At 41.9% G+C, this 22412-nt stretch overlaps 1 protein-coding gene across 3 annotated transcripts in view; it reads left to right on the forward strand.

Annotated features, from left to right (window-relative positions):
- Positions 1-22412, forward strand: part of LOC149313793 (bile salt export pump-like) — an 82169-nt gene that overhangs the window by 33156 nt on the left and 26601 nt on the right. For 2 of the 3 annotated variants that reach the window (XM_089519807.1, XM_089519808.1), the window contains exons 12-20: positions 267-380; positions 1950-2060; positions 3032-3157; positions 3627-3830; positions 6140-6310; positions 7874-8075; positions 8989-9052; positions 15985-16120; positions 18664-18828. In XM_089519807.1, coding sequence (XP_089375933.1) covers positions 267-380; positions 1950-2060; positions 3032-3157; positions 3627-3830; positions 6140-6310; positions 7874-8075; positions 8989-9052; positions 15985-16120; positions 18664-18828 — 1293 coding nt within the window. The remainder of the gene's footprint in view (positions 1-266; positions 381-1949; positions 2061-3031; positions 3158-3626; positions 3831-6139; positions 6311-7873; positions 8076-8988; positions 9053-15984; positions 16121-18663; positions 18829-22412) is intronic. The other variant, XM_089519809.1, reaches the window with a different exon arrangement.

A 22412-nucleotide genomic window follows, 5' to 3' on the forward strand; every position in this document is an offset into this window, starting at 1 on the left:
CGGTGGGGGGTAGGGGGAATAATTATATGCTTTTAATAGTATTCCTGTGTTTGCATATCTGCATCTTCATTCCTTCTTTGCAGATCTGCATCTTCATACCTTCTTCATTTTTTAAAAAAATTAAGATCAAAGCATTTGTTTGCCTGTGAAAATATTCCTTTATGGCTTCAGAAACATCTAATTATAATCTAATTCAGTTTCAGCACTGAAGCCATATATATATATATGGTTTGAAATGCAATTATCTTTCCCTTTGTGCTTTTCAGGTTTTCTTTGGAGTTCTAATAGCAGCCTTAAATCTTGGCCAAGCTGCTCCTTGTCTAGAAGCCTTTGCAACAGGCCGAGGAGCTGCAACAAATATCTTTGAGACAATAGATAAAGTGAGTCACCAGTTCCTTCAGTGTCATTAGAATGCTTTTTAGGGAAAAATATATATCACATGAGCTGAAGCTGGAGTAGCATGGGCTGAGAAATATTACAGTGATTAAGGAAAAATAGATTGCAGATTAAAACAAACCAGTGCTATGCCTGTGAATTTGCCAAGAGTGCATTCATCCAAGTGACATTTCTTAAGTGATTTGCTTATGAATATTCAGACTATCACCAAGCCTGAATATTTATCTAATAGGACTGCACTCTATAAGCTGCCTGATCATTGAGAAAATGCCCTGGAAGGCATGAAGGCTCTTCACAATTATGTAGTTTCAGGAACTGAGCAGCTATGGCCTCTCAGGCAGTTGATTATAAAAAATGAAGTTAAATTCAAAGTGACAGAAAAGGACATTAATATGCATAGTATGTCTGAAGCTTCAGGGAACAGAGAGGATGAATATCTAGCAATTTAAATACAGTGTACTGTAATTCTAGTAGTACCAACAAGGCTGTGTCCATAGAAGCCAGCCGGGTTTATAATCCTAAAAAAGATAGTTTTAATTCAGTTGTGCATAAATAGGAAGCTCAAGGCATGTGTAGTAGAAACAACACATGTAAATAGGCTTGCTTCTCAATAGGGCTCTTCTCCACTTTGTAGTCATGGCTGCTCTGGGCACCCAGTTGGACTTGGTGTCCATTCAAGTCAAAGGTGCGCCAGTGGCAACCTATGGGCCAAATAGGCCAAGAGTAGACCACGTCTGGTCTCCTGGTCATTTGTGTGCTCCCCTATTGCCCTCAGTGGCCACTACTGCAGCTGAAATAAATGCAAGTGCCACTAACTTTGCCATAAGGGTGCTGCTGAATTTTGGTAGGCCTCAGAAAAGAACGAGGTGCTCAGTCTGGAGGATTTTATTTCTTTGTGACACAAGCAAATAATGGCAGGGCAGGATAACGGACAATACAAATCTTTAGGACTGAATAGCCCCATCATTGCTTTGAGGTGTTTGCACCTCATCTCCATATCTGACATCTGCTGCAGAGCAGATCTCACATGGGTCATATTAAAGATTTCTAGAGAACAAGATGATGGTGTTTAGAATATAAGTAATAATAGCAGTAGCACCACCACCAGCAACAATATTGATAAATGACAGAGTGCCATCCATACCCAGAAAACAACATAAGCAAAAGAAAAGGGAAGGAAGAGGAATTGCATTAAGCAGGAGAAGAAGATGTGGTTGCTTTGGTTACACAAACTAGGCTAGTAATAGTATGGTATGGGGAATAGGAAGCTGTGTCAAAAACATCATGAAAGTATGGATTTGAGTTAAACAAAAAAAAAATGATTTGAAAGAAGTAAGAGGTGGGGCCTTTTCTGAGGATTTGGGAGGTACAGTAGTTCTAGTCTCCAGGCACAAGAGACAGCAAAGGAAAAGGAGCAGAGTGGTCTAAGAGGGAAGGAGACTTTTGGATTGGTATGCATGGTATGGCTAGAGTGTGACTATATGGGAAAGAGAGGGAGGGTATTTTCTTTAGAAAGAATAAACGATTAACATGCATGGTCAACTCTGCCCTAGAAACCAACCATTGACTGTATGTCAGAAGATGGCTACAAACTGGATAAAGTCCGAGGTGAAATTGAGTTCCACAATGTAACATTCTATTACCCATCAAGGCCTGAAGTGAAAGTAAGGACTCTTCCCTTTCTCTTGTAGTGACTTCCAAATATTCTTAAATAAATAATAATAAATAATAAAAATTTTATTTATATGCCGCCCTTCCTTTGATCAGGGCGGCTTACAACGCAAAATACAACATATTAAAATACATACAAAGATAAAATACAAATTAAAAACAAAACCAACAATAAAAGCCCCATAGCCCTACGTCTTGGCCACGAAAGAGGAGGGAGGCCCACAGGATAACTATTCGGGGAATGCCTGTTGGAATAGGAAGGTTTTAAGATCCTTCCTAAATTGGGCCAGGGTGGTAGACGAGCGGAGCTCTGTGGGCAGCGCGTTCCAAAGGGCTGGGGCAGCTGTGGAAAACGTCCTCCGAGAGGTGGAGGCTAATCTAGCCCCAGGCACCTTCAGTAGCTGCTGCCCAGACGTTCTGAGGGTGCGAGGCGGAATGTATGGGGAGAGGCGGTCCTTTAGGTAACCTGGGCCCAAGCCATTTAGGGCTTTATAGGTAATTACCAACACCTTATATTGAGCTCGGAAACGAATGGGCAGCCAATGAAGATCTCTTAAAACTGGTGTTATATGGCTGGTCCTGGGAGCACCAGTGACCAGCCGGGCTGCCATGTTCTGTACCATTTGCAGTTTCCGAGTTTGGTATAAGGGTTGCCCCATGTAGAGTGCGTTGCAGAAATCCAGTCTCGAAGTTACCAGAGCATGTACAACAGTTTCTAGGTCCCTCTGGGCCAGGTATGGGCGCAGCTGGCGAATCAGCCGAAGCTGATAACAGGTGCTCTTGACCGTCGCATTCACCTGAGCTGTCAGGTGAAGCGACGAGTCAAGAAGCACCCCCAGACTGCGCGCGGAGTCCTTCACAGGGAGCGTGACCCCGTTCAGGACAGGTGGAACCACCGCCATTCCTGGACCAGGAGAACCTATCACTTCTCAAATATAACATTTCTTTCCCTCCCCTGTTCTAGATTTTAGACAAACTCAATATGGTTATCAAATCAGGAGAAACAACAGCTTTCGTTGGCCCTAGCGGAGCTGGGAAGAGTACTACCATACAGCTTATTCAGCGATTCTATGACCCTAGTGAAGGCATGGTGAGAGTTTACCCTAATTTCTTCCAAAGCAAGTTGTGATTTATTTATTTATTTATTTTGGCTTAAGCTAAATAATATGGAACCATTACCTACAACTATAGCTACAGTGATTGAGAACTATTGTTATTGTTGTATTGTATTGTATTGTTGTTGTGTGCCTTCAAGTCATTTCCGACTTATGGTGATCCTAAGGTAAACATATCATCTGGTTTTCTTGGAAAGATTTGTTCAGAGGGAGTTTTTTTTTTTCCTCTGAGGCTGAGAAAGTATGACTTGCCAACCCTGGTCCCCAGAGTCTCATATCAATGTTCAAACCATTACACAACACTAGGTTTATTGATGTTCTTCTCTTCCTTCTCCTTTCTTTGAGAAGTTTTGAAGCCTCCTTCACAGTTATGTGAATAATTGAACAAATGTATGACTAATTATTTCTCTCTACCAATGATTCTCTCTACCACTGATTTTATAGGTTACTCTAGATGGACATGATATTCGCTCCCTGAATATTCAATGGCTACGTTCTTTGATTGGCATTGTTGAACAGGAGCCTGTCCTCTTCTCTACCACCATTGCTGAGAACATTCGCTATGGCCGGGAAGATGCAACGATGGAAGAGATTGTTAGAGCAGCCAAAGAAGCCAATGCCTACAACTTTATCATGGATCTGCCATTGGTAATGTGAATATCGGGTTTTTTAAAAATACAGTGGTTTTGTGTTTTTTTGCAAGGGAGGCCTTTTATTTTCCAGTAATGAGCAAGTATAAAAGAGAGACAAAGGAAAGAAATACTGTAAACATCAGTAAAAAAGGGCAGTGACAAAATCAGTACACCCAAGTACATAGATTTTCCACATAACTGAAGGAGTCTGTTCAAGTAAGTTCATGTCCAGTTAGATCCTCTTCAGGCTTTGAGTGACAATACAGTGATGAGACTTTGCTTGCATAAACAATAAACAGATATCACACTTCAAGAAACAAGTCTAGTTTTTCAATACTTTTGATGACTTTTAAATGAGCAAAATAGAAACATAAAATTCTGATATTCTGGGCGCCACAATTCAAAAAGGACATTGAGAAACTGGAGCATGTCCAAAGGAGAGTGACTAAAATGGTGAAGGGTCTTGAAACCATGCCCTATGAGGAACGACTTAGGGAGCTGGGTATGTTTAGCTTGGAGAAAAGAAGGTTAAGAGGTGATATGATAGCCCTGTTTAAATATTTGAAGGGATGTCATATTGAGGAGGGAGCAAGCTTGTTTTCTGCTGCTCCAGAGACTAGGACCCAGAGCAATGAATGCAAGCTCCAGGAAAAGAGATTCCACCTCAACATTAGGAGGAACTTCCTGACAGTAAGGGCTGTTCGACAGTGGAACAAACTCCCTCGGAGTGTAGTGGAGTCTCCTTCTTTGGAGGTCTTTAAACAGAGGCTGGATGGCCATCTGTCGGAGATGCTTTGATTGTGATTTCCTGCATGGCAGGGGGGTTGGACTGGATGACCCTTTATGTCTCTTCCAACTCTATGATTCTATGATATGATTACATGTCTTCACCAGGCCTTTGTAGTCTGAGACCCACCAAAGCCAGAGCAACACACATCAGCCATACTGTGGCCTGCCAAAACGCTTGAGGGTTTCCCTGTTTTTGCAGTTCCAGATAGGCAGAGATTAATTAGGACACACTAAGGCCCTAAAGTATATACAGTTTAAGAGGTTTTTTCTTTTTCTTTTATAACCTCAGCCCCTAAACTGTAGTTTACTTGACTAGGGTATAAATCCAGAACTTCACAAAGGTAAAGGAAGCAGGAAACGCCTTGGTGATGGGCTTGATGTTGGTGGTGACAAGCTGTTTATGTCTGTCAATTACATTTGAGGACCACATAAGGCAATGTACATGTGCCATCTTCTGTAATGTCTAATGTCTGGAGAAATTTGTGAATCCTTTAAAGGAGCGATTGAGAAAGTAAATTCTGAAACCATAATTTATGATTCATGGTCCCAGCAGGAGAGACATCTCACTCCACCATTTTGAAGTGAGGTACCCACACTGCTCAAACCATGGGCTGTCCTTAGATAGCACATCTTACTGGCTGCAGGCCACAAAGTGCATGGACCATCCATTCATCCACTGGAAATTTTCAGTAAATTTCCTTCTCAGCCACTTCACTCATGATATGGTCCTGGCCCTTTATTACATTCCTTGTCTTGGAAGCAGTTTGGGGATGGTGTAGGAGTCTGAAACAGAAACTGCTGCTGATGCATTCATGCTGTGCCCCAATTCTCCCTCCTTCCCTGCAAATGAAATATAAAATGTATTTAGGGCAATCATGCAACTTCTGAAAGCTAAAATTCAGTTCAAAGGTAGAGAACACCTGTTTTTTCACTGATGTGATAATATTTGAGGGCTTTATAAATGGTAGATTTTATTACCCGCTGCTTTTGAACATTGAGAGGATCTAACTACATGTCTCTGGCAGAGGTTGTATAAACCTGGAGCCTAAGGACCTGGCAGCTTTCCTAATGTTATTTGAGCCAGAGAACTGGAGAACAGCCACCAGGCTAGCCAGTGGTGAAAGAGCATAGTTGCTACAGTCAACAACATCTGGAGAATGTCAGATTGTCCATCCCTTTCATGCAGTATCTTCATCTCCTTTCATATTCCAAAGAGGTGGCAGCAAGAATCTGTAGGCATCTCTTTGTATGCTTCCCTTTCCATACTTTTGTTATCATGCAAAGGGGGTATTTCTCTAATGAGTAAATAAATATGCAATACTTCCTTCAGGAATAGATGTGCCTTCTCACTAGAGAGAGAAACACACATTTCCTCTTCACTTCATAAATGGAAGAGCGAAAAGAGAAAACACAAGTTATTCCTTGACAATGTCTTTGCTTCATGCTTCTTTGCTTCATGTACTACCACCCATGACTGACTCAAGGGGAGCAAATGAAAGACCTTTGATCTCTAGTTTCCTATCCCCACTTTTCCAGCAATTTGACACTCTTGTGGGAGAAGGGGGTGGCCAAATGAGTGGAGGCCAGAAGCAGCGAATTGCTATTGCCCGAGCCTTAGTTCGAAACCCTAAAATCTTGCTGCTGGACATGGCTACCTCAGCACTGGACAATGAAAGTGAGGCTATCGTTCAAGAGGCACTTCATAAGGTTTGTCATGTTTGAATACTATTTCAGTATGATGGAACTAGGGTTGGGGTTCTGTCTGCATGGGTTAAATAAATCGTCCTCCTCCTGTTCTCTCTGAAGGGACACCAGGTGATGCAGGGCCTCATCCCCAAGTCTGGCATGAACAGACCAAACAACGTCCAGCCCATTCAGCACCAAATCTGGAGTATGCCCCTCTTAATAGGTATTAAAATAATTCCCAGTTTGCTCTGGAAGATCCAGAGCCCTCCATTTTGACACTGGATGGTTGTTTAAAATACATCCTGCTCTACTGCTTGGCATGGCTGCCACTGCTATATACCATTTGCTCTAAGGTTAGAATTAGGCGTCCACTCATGTAACCAATGCTGAGATCCTCATTCTGACCTCAAAGTAGGTGATGCACTGTGGTGGTGGCTGTGCCAGTTGACAGAATGCGACATGTGTCTGAATAATGCCGTCTGGCATTGAAACAAAGGGTCCTAGGTAATGGGGGAAGGTCAGTTCAGTTTCAGGGCCAGGATATTTCAGGCGGTTCCTGGAGTGTACTGATGTGTGCAGACAGGGCCTATGATCTTTTAATCATAGCAGTTAGCATCTTAAAATTCTTTTACACCGAGGTTATAGGATATAAAATTATGAAAACAATTAGTAGAGGCAATGTGGTATAGTAAGTAGAGTTTCTTCTGAGGAAAGGAAATTACCCACTCAGCCAGTCATTGTCCCTTAGGGCTGTTGTGAGGCTAACCCTGAGGTAGGAAAGAAGAACTGCTATGCTTATTTGAGATCCTTAGAGGAAGAATAAGATAAAAATAAATAAGAAGAGTGATGTAGTTCATAACTTTGAATTTGTTCCAGTACACAAATGGCTTTCTCTGATGCATCTTCACTAGCAAAGAGAATCACATAGTACACATCCAGCCTTTGGGCAATTTTTGCACTCTCCAGGCCAGTGGTGTTACTAGCTAGGAAGGAGGTGTAAAAATTGGAGGAAAGAACATTAACAATTTAAGACACTGCACTAGTAGCAGAAAATAGCAAATACTTGCAACAATTATTGAAGAATGTAAAGGAAGAAAGCGTAAATGCTGTTTTATAGTTGAACATTAAGAATACAAAAATATTGATCACAGATTATTTACGTAACTTTAATGTAGACAATAAAAACATTGAAATAGTTCAATATTTTCCATGCCTTGGCTCACTCATTAATCAGAATGCAGACAAGAAATCAGAAGACTAGGATTTGGTCACACTCTCTCAGCTTCAGAGGAGGGCAATGACAAACCCCCTCTGGAGAAACTTGCCAAGGTTTGCCTTAGGGTGGTCATAAGTAAAAGAAAATGACTTGAAGGCACACAACAGCAACATCAGATTGCAGTACAATCCAATATCATTCCCATAGCAATTAAAAAGTGTTTTTTACAAACAATACAACAATACACATATAGAGAACCATGCCACCTTGGATTCATTCCTTGTGATAACAATAGAGCATATAGAGCACATCTGTATCACTTCCTTCATGCCATTGACTCCTCTGATAATGTTTTTTCCCTACCACAGGCTCGCCTTGGGCGAACTGCTATCTCCATTGCTCACCGTTTGTCCACAATCAAAACTGCTGATGTCATCATTGGTTTTGAGCATGGGAGAGCAGTGGAAAGGGGAAAACACGAGGAGCTGATGGAACGGAAAGGGGTTTATTTTACTCTGGTGACTTTGCAAAGCCAAGGAGACAAGGCACTCACAGAAACATCAGTACAAAGCAAGTATCTTAATTTTTGCATATTCGAAAAGTGTATAGCTTAGCTATAGTGGATTTCGATTTAACAGAGTGTGAGTCTTTTATTATTTTTGAGTCCATGAAGAATCAGGCTGTAGTTCCATGCAAAGAAAGCTGCCTTGCAGAAGCTCAACATTGTGGTTCTCTCACTCTGGATGCTACCCTACTTGCAGGGAAGAGTCTTTCACATCCCTAATCTTTTTAACTGGAGATGCCAAGCATTGCTTTCCTACTAAGATCAACAGTGCATCTACAGCATAGAAATAATGCAGTTTGACACCACTTTAATTGCTGTAGCTCCATCTTATGGAATCCTAGGATTTGTAGTTTTACAAGGCCTTTCACCTTCTCTGGCAAAGAGTACTAGTGCTTTGCAAAACTATAAATCCCAGGATTCTGTAAGATGGAGCCATGGCAGTTAAAGTGGTGTCAAGATGCATTATTTCTATCATGTAGATACAACCATAGTCTTAGCTTAAACCCATTTGTTAGTCACAATTAAAGCAGATCTATTGAATTAATTACTCTGTTAGATTCTACTCTTGGTGAAAAATCTGTTTGAGGGGTTCTCTACTGAAATGCAAAAGTTGACATAACCTCTTTTTCCTGTGGAGAGACCAAGAATAGTTAGAGGTTGCCACCATTCCCTTGTTGCCTTGCCTAGGATCAGGGCAGGACATAAATTCATGTGGATGAGTTTGCCAAGTGAGCACACTGAAGAACCTTAAAACAAGTCTGTAAATATTTACACCACATTTTTATAGGAAGACTTTTGACTTTGCAATAAATTTTCTTCCTGCAATGTAACCAGCATTTAAAAAAAAAATAACAAGGTAACTAATACTAATTTGATTATTCTTACAATCTGATGAGCTTCTGTGACTATATTTTGCAGTATCTGAACCAAGACTTGAGAAAGTACAGTCCTTCAGCAGGGGAAGTTATCGTGCCAGTTTAAGGTAAACCTAGGTCTTTGTTCTTTTCAGTATGGAACATTATGCAATATAGTGTTAGGATATAAACAAACGTGTGGTGAGGAAAACAATTTGGAAAGTGCTGCTCTTGTGAAAATTGCATATTTGATTTTCCAGATCAGTGTCCTAAACATGTGATGTCACTTTAGGTTATGTAGAAATTGATGCAATAAGGTAGCTATTCTATTTTTGCAATACGATATCTATGGTGATATCAAGAGGTGTGCGTGTGTGCATGCACACACCTGTATTTTCAAGCTGCCTGCCAACTTATGGGAACCCATAGGTTTCATAGCATTTTCCCAGGTGTGGAATCCTCAGAGGTGGTTTTGCCCATTCCTTCCTCTGAAATAGAGCCTACAGTACCTGGTATTCATTGTCAGCTTCCCATGCTAACCAGGGCTGACCCTGATTAGGTTCCATGATCATACAGGATCTGGTGCTTTTAAGTATTTGGGCCCTCATTGCATCCACAAAATTGTGTTGGTTTTCCCTCATATTCTAAGGACAGAATATATAGGAATAGAGATCAACAAAGAGGATATGGGTTATTTATGACCAAATCTGTTCCACAGTTTATACAGTGTCTGACAAATATTCCAGATACCTAGGGCTGGGTCAACATTTCTCAGAGGACAATTGAGGAAATCTGTTTTCTCTCTCTCTCTCTCTCTCTCTCTCTCTCTCTCTCTCTCTCTCTGTGTGTGTGTGTGTGTGTGTATAAAAATGCTGCTTCCCCAAGATACTTTTTGTGGCAAATATTTCCACCCCGCCTCACTTTCAATATCTTGGAACAATGTTCAGGTCATTTTGGAGGACTCGGACTGCCAGACTGCCAATATAGTTGCTGTTTCTGCTGCTTGTTCGTATTTTCTGGCGTATAAGACTACTTTTTAACCCAGGAAAATCTCCTCAAAAGTCAGGGGTCGTCTTATACGCTGGGTGTCATGTTATAAGGCAGGTGCTGAAACTTCTGAGCCAGAATGGAGAATCTGTGGTCACCGCATATGGTGGGGGGAGCTCAAAAACGGCCACGGCCGCATCCCCACCATATGTGACGATCGTATGAAAGCAGCTACCGCTTTGATAGACTTGGAGACAGGGAGGGCTGGGCAGGCAGGGAGAGCTGACCAATCCAAGCAGGCTTTGTATACAACAAGGTTTCCTGCTAAGTACCTGCATGTCATTTGAATTAAAATTACCATACTGAAATCAAATCTGATGTTTTTGTTAATTTTATTTGGTGTGCGTTGGAAGAGAGGTAGTCTTATACAGTGAGTTTATCCCAAACTCTATATTTTAACTGGAAAAGTTGGGGGTCGTCTTATATGCCCAGTCGTCTTATATGCCGGAAAATACGGGTACACTATTACACTGTCTTAGGAAAAAGTTAATAATGGTCGGTTACGGACCGCCTGTTTGGGGCGGGCTGCACCCGCCCCTTTCCCTGGGGTATCGGGGCCTCAGCGGCTAGACCGGCAGCTGCTGAGGCCCCAATCCGCCGCTTTCCAGGCTGCGGGGAAGCAGCAAAAGGCCGCTTCCCCACAGCCTGGAAAGGGGTGTCCTTGGGGCTTCAAGCCCCAAGGACACCCCGCGGCGGTGGGGAGGAGGAGAAAGGGGCCGCTTGGCCCCTTTCTCCTTTGGTCCGCTGGGCGCAGCCGTGTGAAGGCTGCGCCCAGGAGACCAAACCAGGAAGGAGCTCCGAAACGGAGCTCTTTCCTGCTCCGCGCTAAGGGCGCACTAAGCGCCCTGGTGCAGAGCGAGGACGTCACGTCCACGCCACCCCGTATAGAGGCGGCGGGGTCGTGATGTCCTCATGGCGGCGGCCGTGTGGAACAGCCGCTGCCATTTTGTGCGCGCAGAGCGCGCACTAGGGTTAGGGGTGTGTGGAAGCACCGCCCCTTTCTAACCCTAGTACGCGCTCCGCACGTACTTTCCTGCCCGTTTGTAACGGGCCAATGGACTCCATAGAACATTGTTACCACTGAATAAAATGTTGAAGAAAGTCTCCTTCCTCTGGGACAACCTGCTGAAATGGTCCCACCAAATTTTCAGCCCACAAATATAATGGAGGATTTTTGAGGCCATTGGCACGCAGGTGAAGGCCTTGAACAGAATTCTTTTATTGTTGTTTTTGTGTGCCTTCAAGCCATTTCTGACTCATGGTGACCCTAAAGCAACCTTATTATGGGGTTTTCTTGGCAGGTTTCTTCAGAGGGGGTTTGACATTGCCATTGCCATCCTGTGACACTGAGAGAGTGTGACTTGCTCAAGGTTACCCAATGGACTTCATGGCTGAGCAGGACTAATATATATTCAGTTTTTTATTTATATTTGTTTCAGTGACTAAAGCAAATACTATTGTTCATTGTTATTTCCTGCCAAGTTAGCTTTGTCTTATTGGCAATCCAAGAGCTCTGTTCATCAACAGCCCTTCTTACATTTTGCAAACTCAGGCGTTCTTGAATGAATCCATCCATCCATAATATGGTCTTCCTCTTTTCCTATTGTCTTCCATTTTACTAAGAATTATAGGCTGAGATCCTACATCACTGAGATAGTTAGGAATGTGTAACTCAGTATCATCTCCTGGCCTACTTCCAAACCTACCTTAACAGTCAGCAGGTGTTTTGAGCGATCAAGGTCTTGTTCTGCTGGTGACTAGAGTAGAACAAATTAAAGTTTCCAACCTGCTCCCACTGCTATGCCAATCAGAAGCAAGTTCTCTCTTGCAATTCCTATTCACATCACAGATTGCTGGCGGAAGGGAGTTGGAAACATCATTCTGCTGCACCCTGAACTCCAGCAGAATAGCGTCCCGTTACTCTGGGCTCCCTAAAGTTTAAGGTAGGATTTGGAGGTATTTACAATCATGGCAATAGTGCCATGATTGTGCATATGTATCACAACTGACTATGGAGCAGTTACTGATCCATAACTCTAGGTCACAAATCTGTAACTGCAATATAGGACACTAGCCACCATCTTTTCCAGTGAGTTATGTTGTCTCATGATGGCTGCAATTCTATATGGCTCAGAATGACACGGTAGTTCTGTATGAGGACCTATGGTAGTCTGAGCCATATACCATCACCCTCCCAGACTTACAGTACAGCCTCAGAGACGTGCCACCATCACATGGCCATTCTGTGCCTTGTAGAGACCAGGCAAGATCTCTAAATTATTATAGCAGCACTGAGATCTAGGGTCTTCTGGGGGTTCCATTACTGATGTAATCATTTTGCATTTAAAGGACATAGCCAGATATTTCTCTGATCCGCAAGGCACAAAATGGTCAAGCAAAGGACATACTGTACAAAGTCACAAGGGAAACCTATGCATGTGTATGTCCCTAACAGAGAACCAGTGTGGTGTAGTGATTTGATTGTTGAACTCTGGGTTATCAGGGTTCAAATCCCTGCTCAGCCATGGAAACTCACTGGGTGCTCTTGGGCAAGTCACAATCTCCAAGCCTCAGAAGAAGGCAAAGACAAACCCATCTGTGAACAATTCTTGCTACAAAAACCCTGGAAACGACTTAAAGGCACACAATAACAACAATATCTCTAACAGAATACCAGTCAATATGTCCAAAGTATGATAGCGTCAGCTTAGTCATTTTGGCTTCCATGGAGAGTTCAGGCTTGATTTGCTTTCAGAACCATTTGTTTCGTTTTCTGGCAGTCTATGGTACACATAGAACATTTCTCCCGCACCACATTCCCAATTAGTATTTTTTTTCACTATCCAGTTTCCATAGCTATATATAGAATAAGAAATACTATGGCATGGATGATTCTTACCTTTGTATTTAATGATATTTATGCCATCTACCTTTAAACGTTGCCATAAATGTGTAGCATACTCTATTTTATTGAAAACAGCATGCAAAAATCACTTTCAATAGGCACCCCTTGGGGTCTGATCCTTTTAGATGGGAATCAGCTCACCACAGAGAATTGGTATTCTCCAGGGAAGACAAGCCTGTCGAATAAATCTGTTTTATTTAAAGCGGTCTTTTAAGTATAGCTCATCAGCATGGCCAAAGTGCTGCTCTGGAACCTGATTATTTTCACTAAAGGCTTTACGACAAAGCTGTTATTATGAAACAAGCATCCTTTCAACAGGAACAATATCTAAGTTTATAAGCTTTGTTCTGAAATGAAAGTCTTAAGGACAGTTCCACAAAAGCAAACATAATCTTGAAGCTCACACTGTTCAGAAATGCATTAGCAAGGTCCTAGCCACACTAGTCTTGTTGTATGCTTTATGAACAAGCTTAGCAGGCTCCTGATCTTTTCCCCTCTATTGCTCTGTGATTCATTATAAGAGGACCTATGGATGTCTCCCGCTATGAAAACATTTCTTTAAAGGGATTTTTTGGAAGCTATATTTTCTTTCTCCTCCATTCACGCTGGTGGAAAGGAGGAGAATAAACACAGACAACCTTGCAATGACTGCACAATAAGATGCAAATCTGTCACATGGAACTTGTGTATTTGATTAAGGGGCCAGCTCACCCTTTGGCTGAGATCCACTGGCATACTGTTTTGCCAGTTTTGTTCTGTCGGCTTGCCTTCTGATCCTGCAGTGTCTATACTTGGTAAAGATCCAGGAACACAATACTTTCTCTAATTCTAATTTCCCAGCTGCAGAATTGCAGCCAACTATTGCTTGAGTGCTCCCAATTCTGTTCCAGCTCCTTGAATGACCATGGGGTAGTGGGGTACTCTCCTGCTGGGAATGCTGCCTTCCTGGCAGGGTAGTAGTTGTGAAAGGAGGTAGTGAAACACTCCTTCTGCCTTCTCCATAGAGTGACATATGCTGGCATAAATCCAGTTTATGCCCATGTATGTGTGTAAAAGGATTCTGGCCATTATAGCCAGCCATTTGCTTGTGAATTTAGCAGGAATGTGGCCTACCCACCTGTATTTGGAGTTACTAATATAAGTCACAATAAGAGAGCAGCAGTAGGAAATCATGGTCACAGTGTTATGCATAGCTGCTTAAAAGTAAGCCCCACCAGATTTAAGGAAAATTATTTTTCCATTATTCTGTCTATAGCAGTGCTATTTAAGCTGTCTAATGAGGGAGGCTGGCACTATTTCCCCTGCCCCCATGTACCAGGAACTGGCAGCATATTTGTGCCCATTTGGTCGTGATTGTTTCCTTCATTCCTGGAAGCTCCCCAGGGACTGGTACTAGTTCACAGACCACAACTTTGAATACCATTGATCTATAGGACTGTATAAGTGCAGTGTGAGATGTGTCCTGTTCAGGATTTCAGCCAATCCATTCCATTCCTCCTCCCACTTGGTTTTCTAGTCTCTTCTCCAGGAAAATAGCTAGCATCTTGTTAAATAGAGCATGACCAGTTCTCAGCAGTATTCTCTCTAACCTTTGTTTTTCTTTTCTCCCTAGAGATGTTTTATACAGTACTTGCAAATCAAGGACCCTGGAATTATTTTTAAGATGGGGGGGATTTAGCATTGGCAGAAAGATCATTGTTAATTTTGACTACTTACTGATATGATACTGCCTCTACTGCCAAGATTTTGGTCCATGCCCTAGTGGTCTCCCGACTTGATTACTGTAACGTCCTCCTGGCTGGGCTTCTTCTTTCTCACCTCTGTCCTTTAATTTCTGTCCAGCATTCAGCTGCACACATTATCACATCCGCCCAACGCTCTGACCATATCTCTCCTTCGTTGGCATCCCTTCACTGGCTCCCCCTCCCTTTCCGTATTCAGTATAAGCTCCTGCTGTCGATGTTTAAAGCCCTCCATGGGCTGCCCCTCCCCTTATTTATCAGACCTTATTTCTCCTCACCTTCCCACTCAGGCCCTCCGTTCTGGTAGTCAAAGTCAGCTGTCCCAGCCCAGGGTTTCCTCTGCCCCATCTAGGATTCGCCCCTTTTCACTCGCTGCCCCTCACTCCTGGAACCTTCTTCCCCCGCGAGCAAGGGCCATCACTTCTTTAACCAGCTTCAAAATGGAGTTGAAGACCATCCTGTTCAGAGAAGCGTTCCCAGACATTGCGTGATTGTCACTTGCTATCTGATGTTCTTTTTGTTGTCTGTTTTATTGAACCATTTCCTGTATTGCTATGTATTTTATATGTATTATCCTATCATTTCTTAGATTGTACGCCATAGGCAGGTTTACTCTTTCATATTTATTGTTTTTATGTACAGCACTGTGTAAATCTACAGCACTATATAAATAATAATAATAATAATAATAATAATAATAGAAGAACAATGAAGACCTAATCTATTAAAACCAACATCATTGTTATTGTAACCATCACCACCACCATTCAACAGAGGGTGGTAATGATCTGAGTACCATGAAAGCAGTGGCAATATAATGATCATTAAGGAGCTCATCGCACCAACAAAAAACCTGACTGCTCCCCAACAGGACAGAGTTAGGTTGTGATTCTACTGGAAATTATCATACGTAATTCGCCACCGTTTCCGCTGGGCGACTGCAGCCCAGCTGCATCCCAGGTCCCATGTGTGCTTTGAAGGCCACTTTCCAAAGTCAGGAGCTTTCTGACTTGTTTGCAGCTGGGCTGCAATTACCCAGCAGAATCAGCAGCAAACTATGTGTGATAATTCCTGGTAGCATCCTGCAACCCTATTGTATCCCATTGGGGAGTAGTCGGTTTTTTTCTTGGTGCAATAAGGTCCCTAGTATACGTATGAATCATAATTCCTGAGAAGGTGACCTTGCATGTGTTTAAGTCATTGCATGTGTTTAAATAAGAGTAACAGCAAGAACAGAATGAACAGAATAGAAATGAATAAAATTCTCCCAATATGGTGCCATTTTATTTTACTAGAGTCCATGTGATGATGTAAACTCTTCAGGCTGATAGTCCTAAAATGAGGCCATTTCTCTACTGTTTCACAGAGCTTCCATTCGACAACGCACCAGATCTCAGTTATCAAATATAATCCCGGACCATCCGGTATCAATTGTGGGAGACCATTCAGAGCATAACTATAATACAAGTCAATATGAAGAAGATGGTAGACCATTTAAAAAGGTCAGTCAGAGAAATTATCCAAAGCAAGACAAATGTCCATTTTGTTCTCCTAGAATTTCTTTCATGTAAAATGAAAATCTGAGCATGAATTCTTCCTTGTGATTTTGGTTGTGCAGTATACAAAGTAAAATATTAAAATGCAGATTAAGTTAACTTGACAGAAAATATTAGTTATCTAAATTAAACTTTTGTGGGGAAGAGTTTTCATATGAACTAAACTTATGAATGGACAGAAATTGTTCCAGTAAATCTGAGTACTTAAAAAAATTTTTTTAGTACCGCCTGGATTTATAAGTGTTATACAAGGTATCAGAGTGATCTACTAAAACTCTTGTTGAGATCTAATTTTAAAGGACCCCCTTGGCTTTTTAAAAATAAATGTTAATAAGATTTTGAATTGAAATCTAATGTTTCTTCAGTAGTAATCTTACACTTTTGTAAGATTACACATGAAAGTTTTCTTGTGATCATCATTTTAGTTTCAATTGTTGATTATGTAAGTCAAGGTTGAGGGGTACAGTCATCTCTTCATATGTGTGGGGGAACCATTCTGCCTCTCCCCAGGATAAGAAAAAATGTGATACCTCAAGTCTCGTTATTCCCTATGGCAGCATTAAGAACAACCAGTCATACCATCCGCAGAAGCTCAAATCTGCAGATGGTAGGCCCACAGAAAACGAAAGCCCACTGTATATGGGCGGGATACATACCGCCATTTAGTACGTATAGAATACGTACTAGGGTTAGGAAGGGGCGGTGCTTCCGCACCCCCCTAACCCTAGTACGTATCCTATACGTACAAGATGGCAGCGCCCCTTCCACATGGGCGCCGCCATCTTTGCGTATCGGACGCTGAGCGTCCGTACGCGTCGCGCCGCTTGTGACGTAGCGAGCGCGCCCCTGGCGCCTCGCTACGTCGCAAACGCGACGGTAAAAGAAGCTCCATTTTGGAGCTTCTTTTTCGGTCCGCGCGGGAGTCGGGCCGTCTGAAGGCTCCGGCTCCCCCGCGGACCTACTGGCGGCGGCGGCAGACCGCCGCAAAGCGGCGGTCTGTACCCCGCCACGGACATCCAGATATTGTTCAACTGCAGCTTCCAGAATCCCATATCATTTGTTATGTTATCTGAGGCAGATGGGATCTGCAGCCCAACAACAGCTAGAGACCCACATGACACTCACTTCTGATATATGCCTTCGTGTACTTTAACTATCCTGTCATGTAGGCCTACTTTAGATTACCTAGTTTACCTAATAGATAAAAAAAACTGTTTCTGAATTGTACCACTGCAGTTCATAGGTGGGAGAAACTGTATGGTTGAATGTTTCACAGGAATAAAAACATCTCTAGCACATGGAAATGTAACATGTAAGAAGAAAAACACAGATAGAACCTATTCTATCTGGCATTTGATTTTCTGAGTACAAGAATTACTGTATTTTTCATTTTTGTATGCATGGAAGAGTGTTCAACCACATGATAATACACTTGCTATCTTAGTGGCACAGGCCAGAAACAGGCTTAGTTCTGTTCTTTAAGCAAACTAGGCCATACGTACAGTCAGAGTAGTTAAAGACTAGAAAAAATAGAGTAGAACTATGTATATTTTGGGGAGTGGATTCTAATCCCCAGTAGTGGTTACAAAATGGAATGAAATGAAGGGTGTTGTGGCTTTTCTTTCTTGACATCATACATTCCCTAAAAATTCAAGGGTCTTAGATACAAGACAGCATCTTGGTTATGTAGCACAAGCATTAGATGGGATGGAAAGGGAGAATAGAAACAGCAGTGTTGTGAGAAAATAGACAGTTGCTTTGAAGAAGTTTTATACCAATTCAATGATACAAAACTGGAGAGGGCCGATAGCTCAGTGGCAAAGCTTTGTGTGCAAAAGATGTTAGGTTCAATCCCGGACACTTCCACATAGGGCTGGGAAACAGTCCTTCCTGAAATCCTGGGGGGCTTTCCAAGTTGGTGGACCTGACAGTCCTGTGTTGGATGGAACCATGATCTGATGTGATATAAGACAGCTTTCCCTGTTCCTAAGGTTTAATTAATGTCTCTGGGTTCAGAGTGAGAAGGGGCTGAGACTTTTAAAAGCAGAAATGATGTTCATGCTACCACTTTTCAAAGGGTTGGAGGGGGAAAAAAAAGAAAGCAAGAACATTCCCAATAGTACAGTGTTATGGCAAAGTACTCTGAAAAGCTCCATACACAACATTTCTAATGAGTCTGTATATTATAAAATACATGGACATGTGGATGTGGATGTACTTTGCTTCTACAAAGCAATCAAAAGGAGAGATATATAGGTTTCAGATGCATAGAGCCTTCTCCTACCACTCCATGGAATTCCTTCTCACAAACATGTAGTGGAAGAGGAGGACAAGTTGAAGCAGAAAATTGTCAGGCCTGAGTTTGCTTCTCAATATTTCTCAGAAATGTCTGCAGTAGCTATTATCCAGATATGTTGGTAAAATAATGTTTTCTTTGTGTTCAAAATGATTCCACTTGCTCACTTCTTTTTGTTTTGTTTTTATTACAGGAACTGGTTACTGTAGATGAGGAAGAAGTAGAACCTGCTAATGTCACCAGGATTTTGAAATACAATGCCCCTGAATGGCCCTATATGGTGATTGGATCACTGGGAGCAGCTGTCAATGGGGCAGTCAGTCCTCTCTACGCCTTGTTGTTCAGTCAGATTCTTGGAGTAGGTTGTAACTTGTTTGCTTTGTTTTGTATTGAATAGTTTTAGTCATTACTCAGGTGTCCGAGTAGAAATCTGAGTAGGTGTTGCCAAAAAAGGGTGTACACAAGACACTTTATGACCCAGTATATGAATGTTTTGTGGAACTTGGTGTACAGCTATTACCATGTTGCCCTGTACTGACCTCCACCCAAAGCTATATCTGAGTGAAACCAAAAGCTTTGTGCAGCATTTGTGCTGACAGAAAATCTGACTGAACACCTGCGTGAATTTGCTTGAATTTCAATCAGATCAAGATTTCTCCCACATCCTTACCATCTCCTTGTATTGAGTGAAAGTGGGAGGGTGGTGAAGGCAAAGCTGGAGCTGTTCAGGCAACCCTATGCATTGTTGTTGCTGCAGTCTGCTGCTATACTTTTCCAATCGCTCCTTTGGCATTTCCTTTTTGTCATACTTGGTTCAACAGCTCCCAGTGCCACACCTGAGAAGGGGCCCTGGTTGGTCACAGTCCTGCCTCTTCTGTGGGAGGTCTTTGCACATGCATCTGTGTGTGTGTGTGTGTGCGTGTGGCAAATTTCAAAAAGGCATTTCTCAGGGGATGGCAGAACACAGCAGTGGCCCTGTTCAGAGCCTCCCCATATGACCCACTCTGTACACTCATCCAGAGCTAATATGCTGTAGTGGTTTGAGCACTGGACTACAGCTCTGGGGTTTAGGGCTTGGTTCCCTGCTGGTGCATGGAAACTCACTGGGTGAGTCACACACTCATCCCAGAAACCTGTGTGGTACATACACCTTAGGGTTGTCATAAGTCAGAAATTACTTGAAGGCATTCAATCACAAATACCTGTACATTCATCTATTGCACGGAGGGGTCCTGTTTGTGTGCATTAACATAAAGACCTGGTCACTCACAAATTATCAATCAGAAATTCTTCAAGTCCTACAATCTCCATCAGATTTCTGTTCCCTCCTCCTCTTCCTCCTTTTTCATGGGGCCAGAAAATGTTCTTTTTGGTCTTTCTCCAATGTTCCAAAACCTAGGCATAGTGACAAAAGTATGGCTCAAACCCAAGTGCTAACCTTTTAGCAAGTGATTTGAAATTATACATGCTAATCTATTCATTTGATTTTCTGGAGCTAGCTAATCAGATCAAGATTTTTAAATTTAAAAATCTGAGAATCTAAGAGCTTGTATTTCTGAGAATCCAGTAATTGGGAAACATAAATTTCATTTTTGTCTGTACTGATGACAAAAAGCTGCTAAGTCAGTAGATTGGCAACTACATATGCCATTGTGATTAACTGGCCACTTTCCCCATTCTGCCTTGTTTTACTCTAAAATGTGTTTCATGCTGTGCTAGATAAGAGTAATGTTCTCCCTTTGAGGAATGTCAATGGTAGTGGGATGTTATACATGTTTTAGAAAGGCTGAAATTCCTTTGCTTTGCATTTGGGTATGTCTCTGATATGCATATTTAATTTTACATTTCCTAATGAGCAAATCATTGCAGTTGACTTTCTAAGATTAAGGGAAAATGTCAAACTAACATTAACAGAGGAAGAGAGAGAGAGAAATGGAGAAAGACCTGTTGAGCCCCTTGGTTCTCCTCTGAAAACTCATTAGTTGATTCATGGATTTTTCCAAATCTAACTTTTCAAAGTCTTAATACTTGCTGTTGATTTTCTCCGATTTTTGCTTCTTTACTCTGCTTCAAAGCTGCATGGATTATTATTTTAAAAGCAGTTGCTAATAATAGTCTGATTGCTGCCATCTCAGTAGCTGCACACCTCTACTGTTCTTACACAGATTTTAGTGGAGCTTAACATCCTCTGTGTCTTTAGTGAAAACTCATATTTTCTTTTTTAATCTGGGGCATAAAACAAGACTGTCCAGTTTTGAGCACCACACATTAAAGGAAAATGTAGACAAATTGCAACAAAGAGCAATCAGAAAATAATATGGTCCATGAGATCAAAAGAACTGAGAGAAAGTACTGAATATGTTTAGTCTGGTATTTGAAGACTATTCAAATACCAGAAGGCCTATCCCAAAAGAAGTCAATGATATGCCCTGTCATGTTCCATGATGCTCTCTAATGAACCTAGGTGTGGTCCCATATCCTCTGGAGGTCTTGAAGTAGAGGTTGCACAAGCATTTATTAGAGATTTTCTGATTCAGGCAAGGCCTAGATTCATTAGGAGGCCTGTTTCCAGCTCTATGGTTTTCTGAGTCGGCCTGGTTTCAAGTAGTCCACTGCTGCTTTTGATAAGGGAAAATTGAAGGTTTATACTGCTTTGACTGTGATTGTCTATGACTGCAGTTTGGGGTAAGGCTAGATAGCTACATGGGGCTTCAGCTAAATGAATTGTGCAGAAGTTAACAAGTTCTGCTTTTCTGTTTATGCCAAAGAGTGTTTGCTTAAGCAAGCTTGCTAAACATCACCAGGCTAGAGGTTTTTGCAACACAGATAAGTTTCTGTGCCGCTTTTCTTGTAACTGCTGAAAGTGCTTACAAGACATATGAGACATCAACACCTGTTTCCTGTTATTGCTATCAAACCTCCTATAAAAGATTAAGTCCGGGGGTCTTTGCTTTGCGCAGCCTGTTTGGGACGAATCCCGAGGCTGCGTCTTGCATATGCAACAAAATCCTTGGTTTATCCTGGATCTGCCTATGAATGATTCCTGCCTTTGAATTTTTCCTGTTTCACTTTCAGTTATGAATGGTACACATACATTTAAGTTAGGAGCAGGCAAAGTGAAGTCTGCATGCAGTCCTTGGATTGTACTTTTGTTATCCAACACTCCTCATCCCCCTATTTTTAAAATTCAAAAACCCTTTCAGACAGTTTCTGCCCCGAAGCCATGCATATATCCCTCCAAAAAGTGAAAAAAATGCAAAAATATCCCAGTCTCCACAAGCATCCCAGAACCCCATGTGGTTGTTCATGTGCCTTCCTTTTCAACTTATGGTGACCCTCAGGTGAACTTATCATAGAGTTTTCTTGGCAATGTTTGTCCAGAGAAGATTTATCATTGCCTTCCTCTAAGGTTAAGAGAGTATGACCTACCCAAGACCACTGAGTAGGTTTTTGTGGTCAAGTGGGGATTTTAACCCTGGCCTCCCAGAGTCCTAGTCCAGCACTCAAACCACACCAGCTCTCCTATACCCATATCATCCTCAAATACCTCTGTTTTCCAAATGACAAAAGGAAGTGGTGTCAATTCCTGTTGCCATTTTGAGAGAGGCAAATTGAGGTGTTTGGAATTGCTAATGGGGCAGTGGAGGTGCAGCCAACATGTTGGGGGTTTGGGGAGAAATTGATCCTTGGCATCCATTAAGTTGCTTACCCATGATTTAAATGTTAGATATTCCTAGTTGTAAAATATTTTTGTCATGCAGTTTGATATTCCACTTGGTTGTTTTGTTGGGTTTTGTTATTACACACCTTGACCCTTAGAAGGAAAGGTGGGTTACACTTATTTTTGTAAATGAATTGCAGGTCAGACACCATGATTTCCAGTTCTGAGAGACTTCGTTGATGCCTTATACTTCTTCCTTTTTAAAAATTCATTGTGAGGGA

The sequence above is a fragment of the Sceloporus occidentalis genome, unplaced genomic scaffold (assembly GCF_023333645.1).
Source record: "Sceloporus occidentalis isolate IW3139 unplaced genomic scaffold, rSceOcc1.0.p SCAF_4, whole genome shotgun sequence".
Lineage (NCBI taxonomy): Eukaryota > Metazoa > Chordata > Lepidosauria > Squamata > Phrynosomatidae > Sceloporus > Sceloporus occidentalis.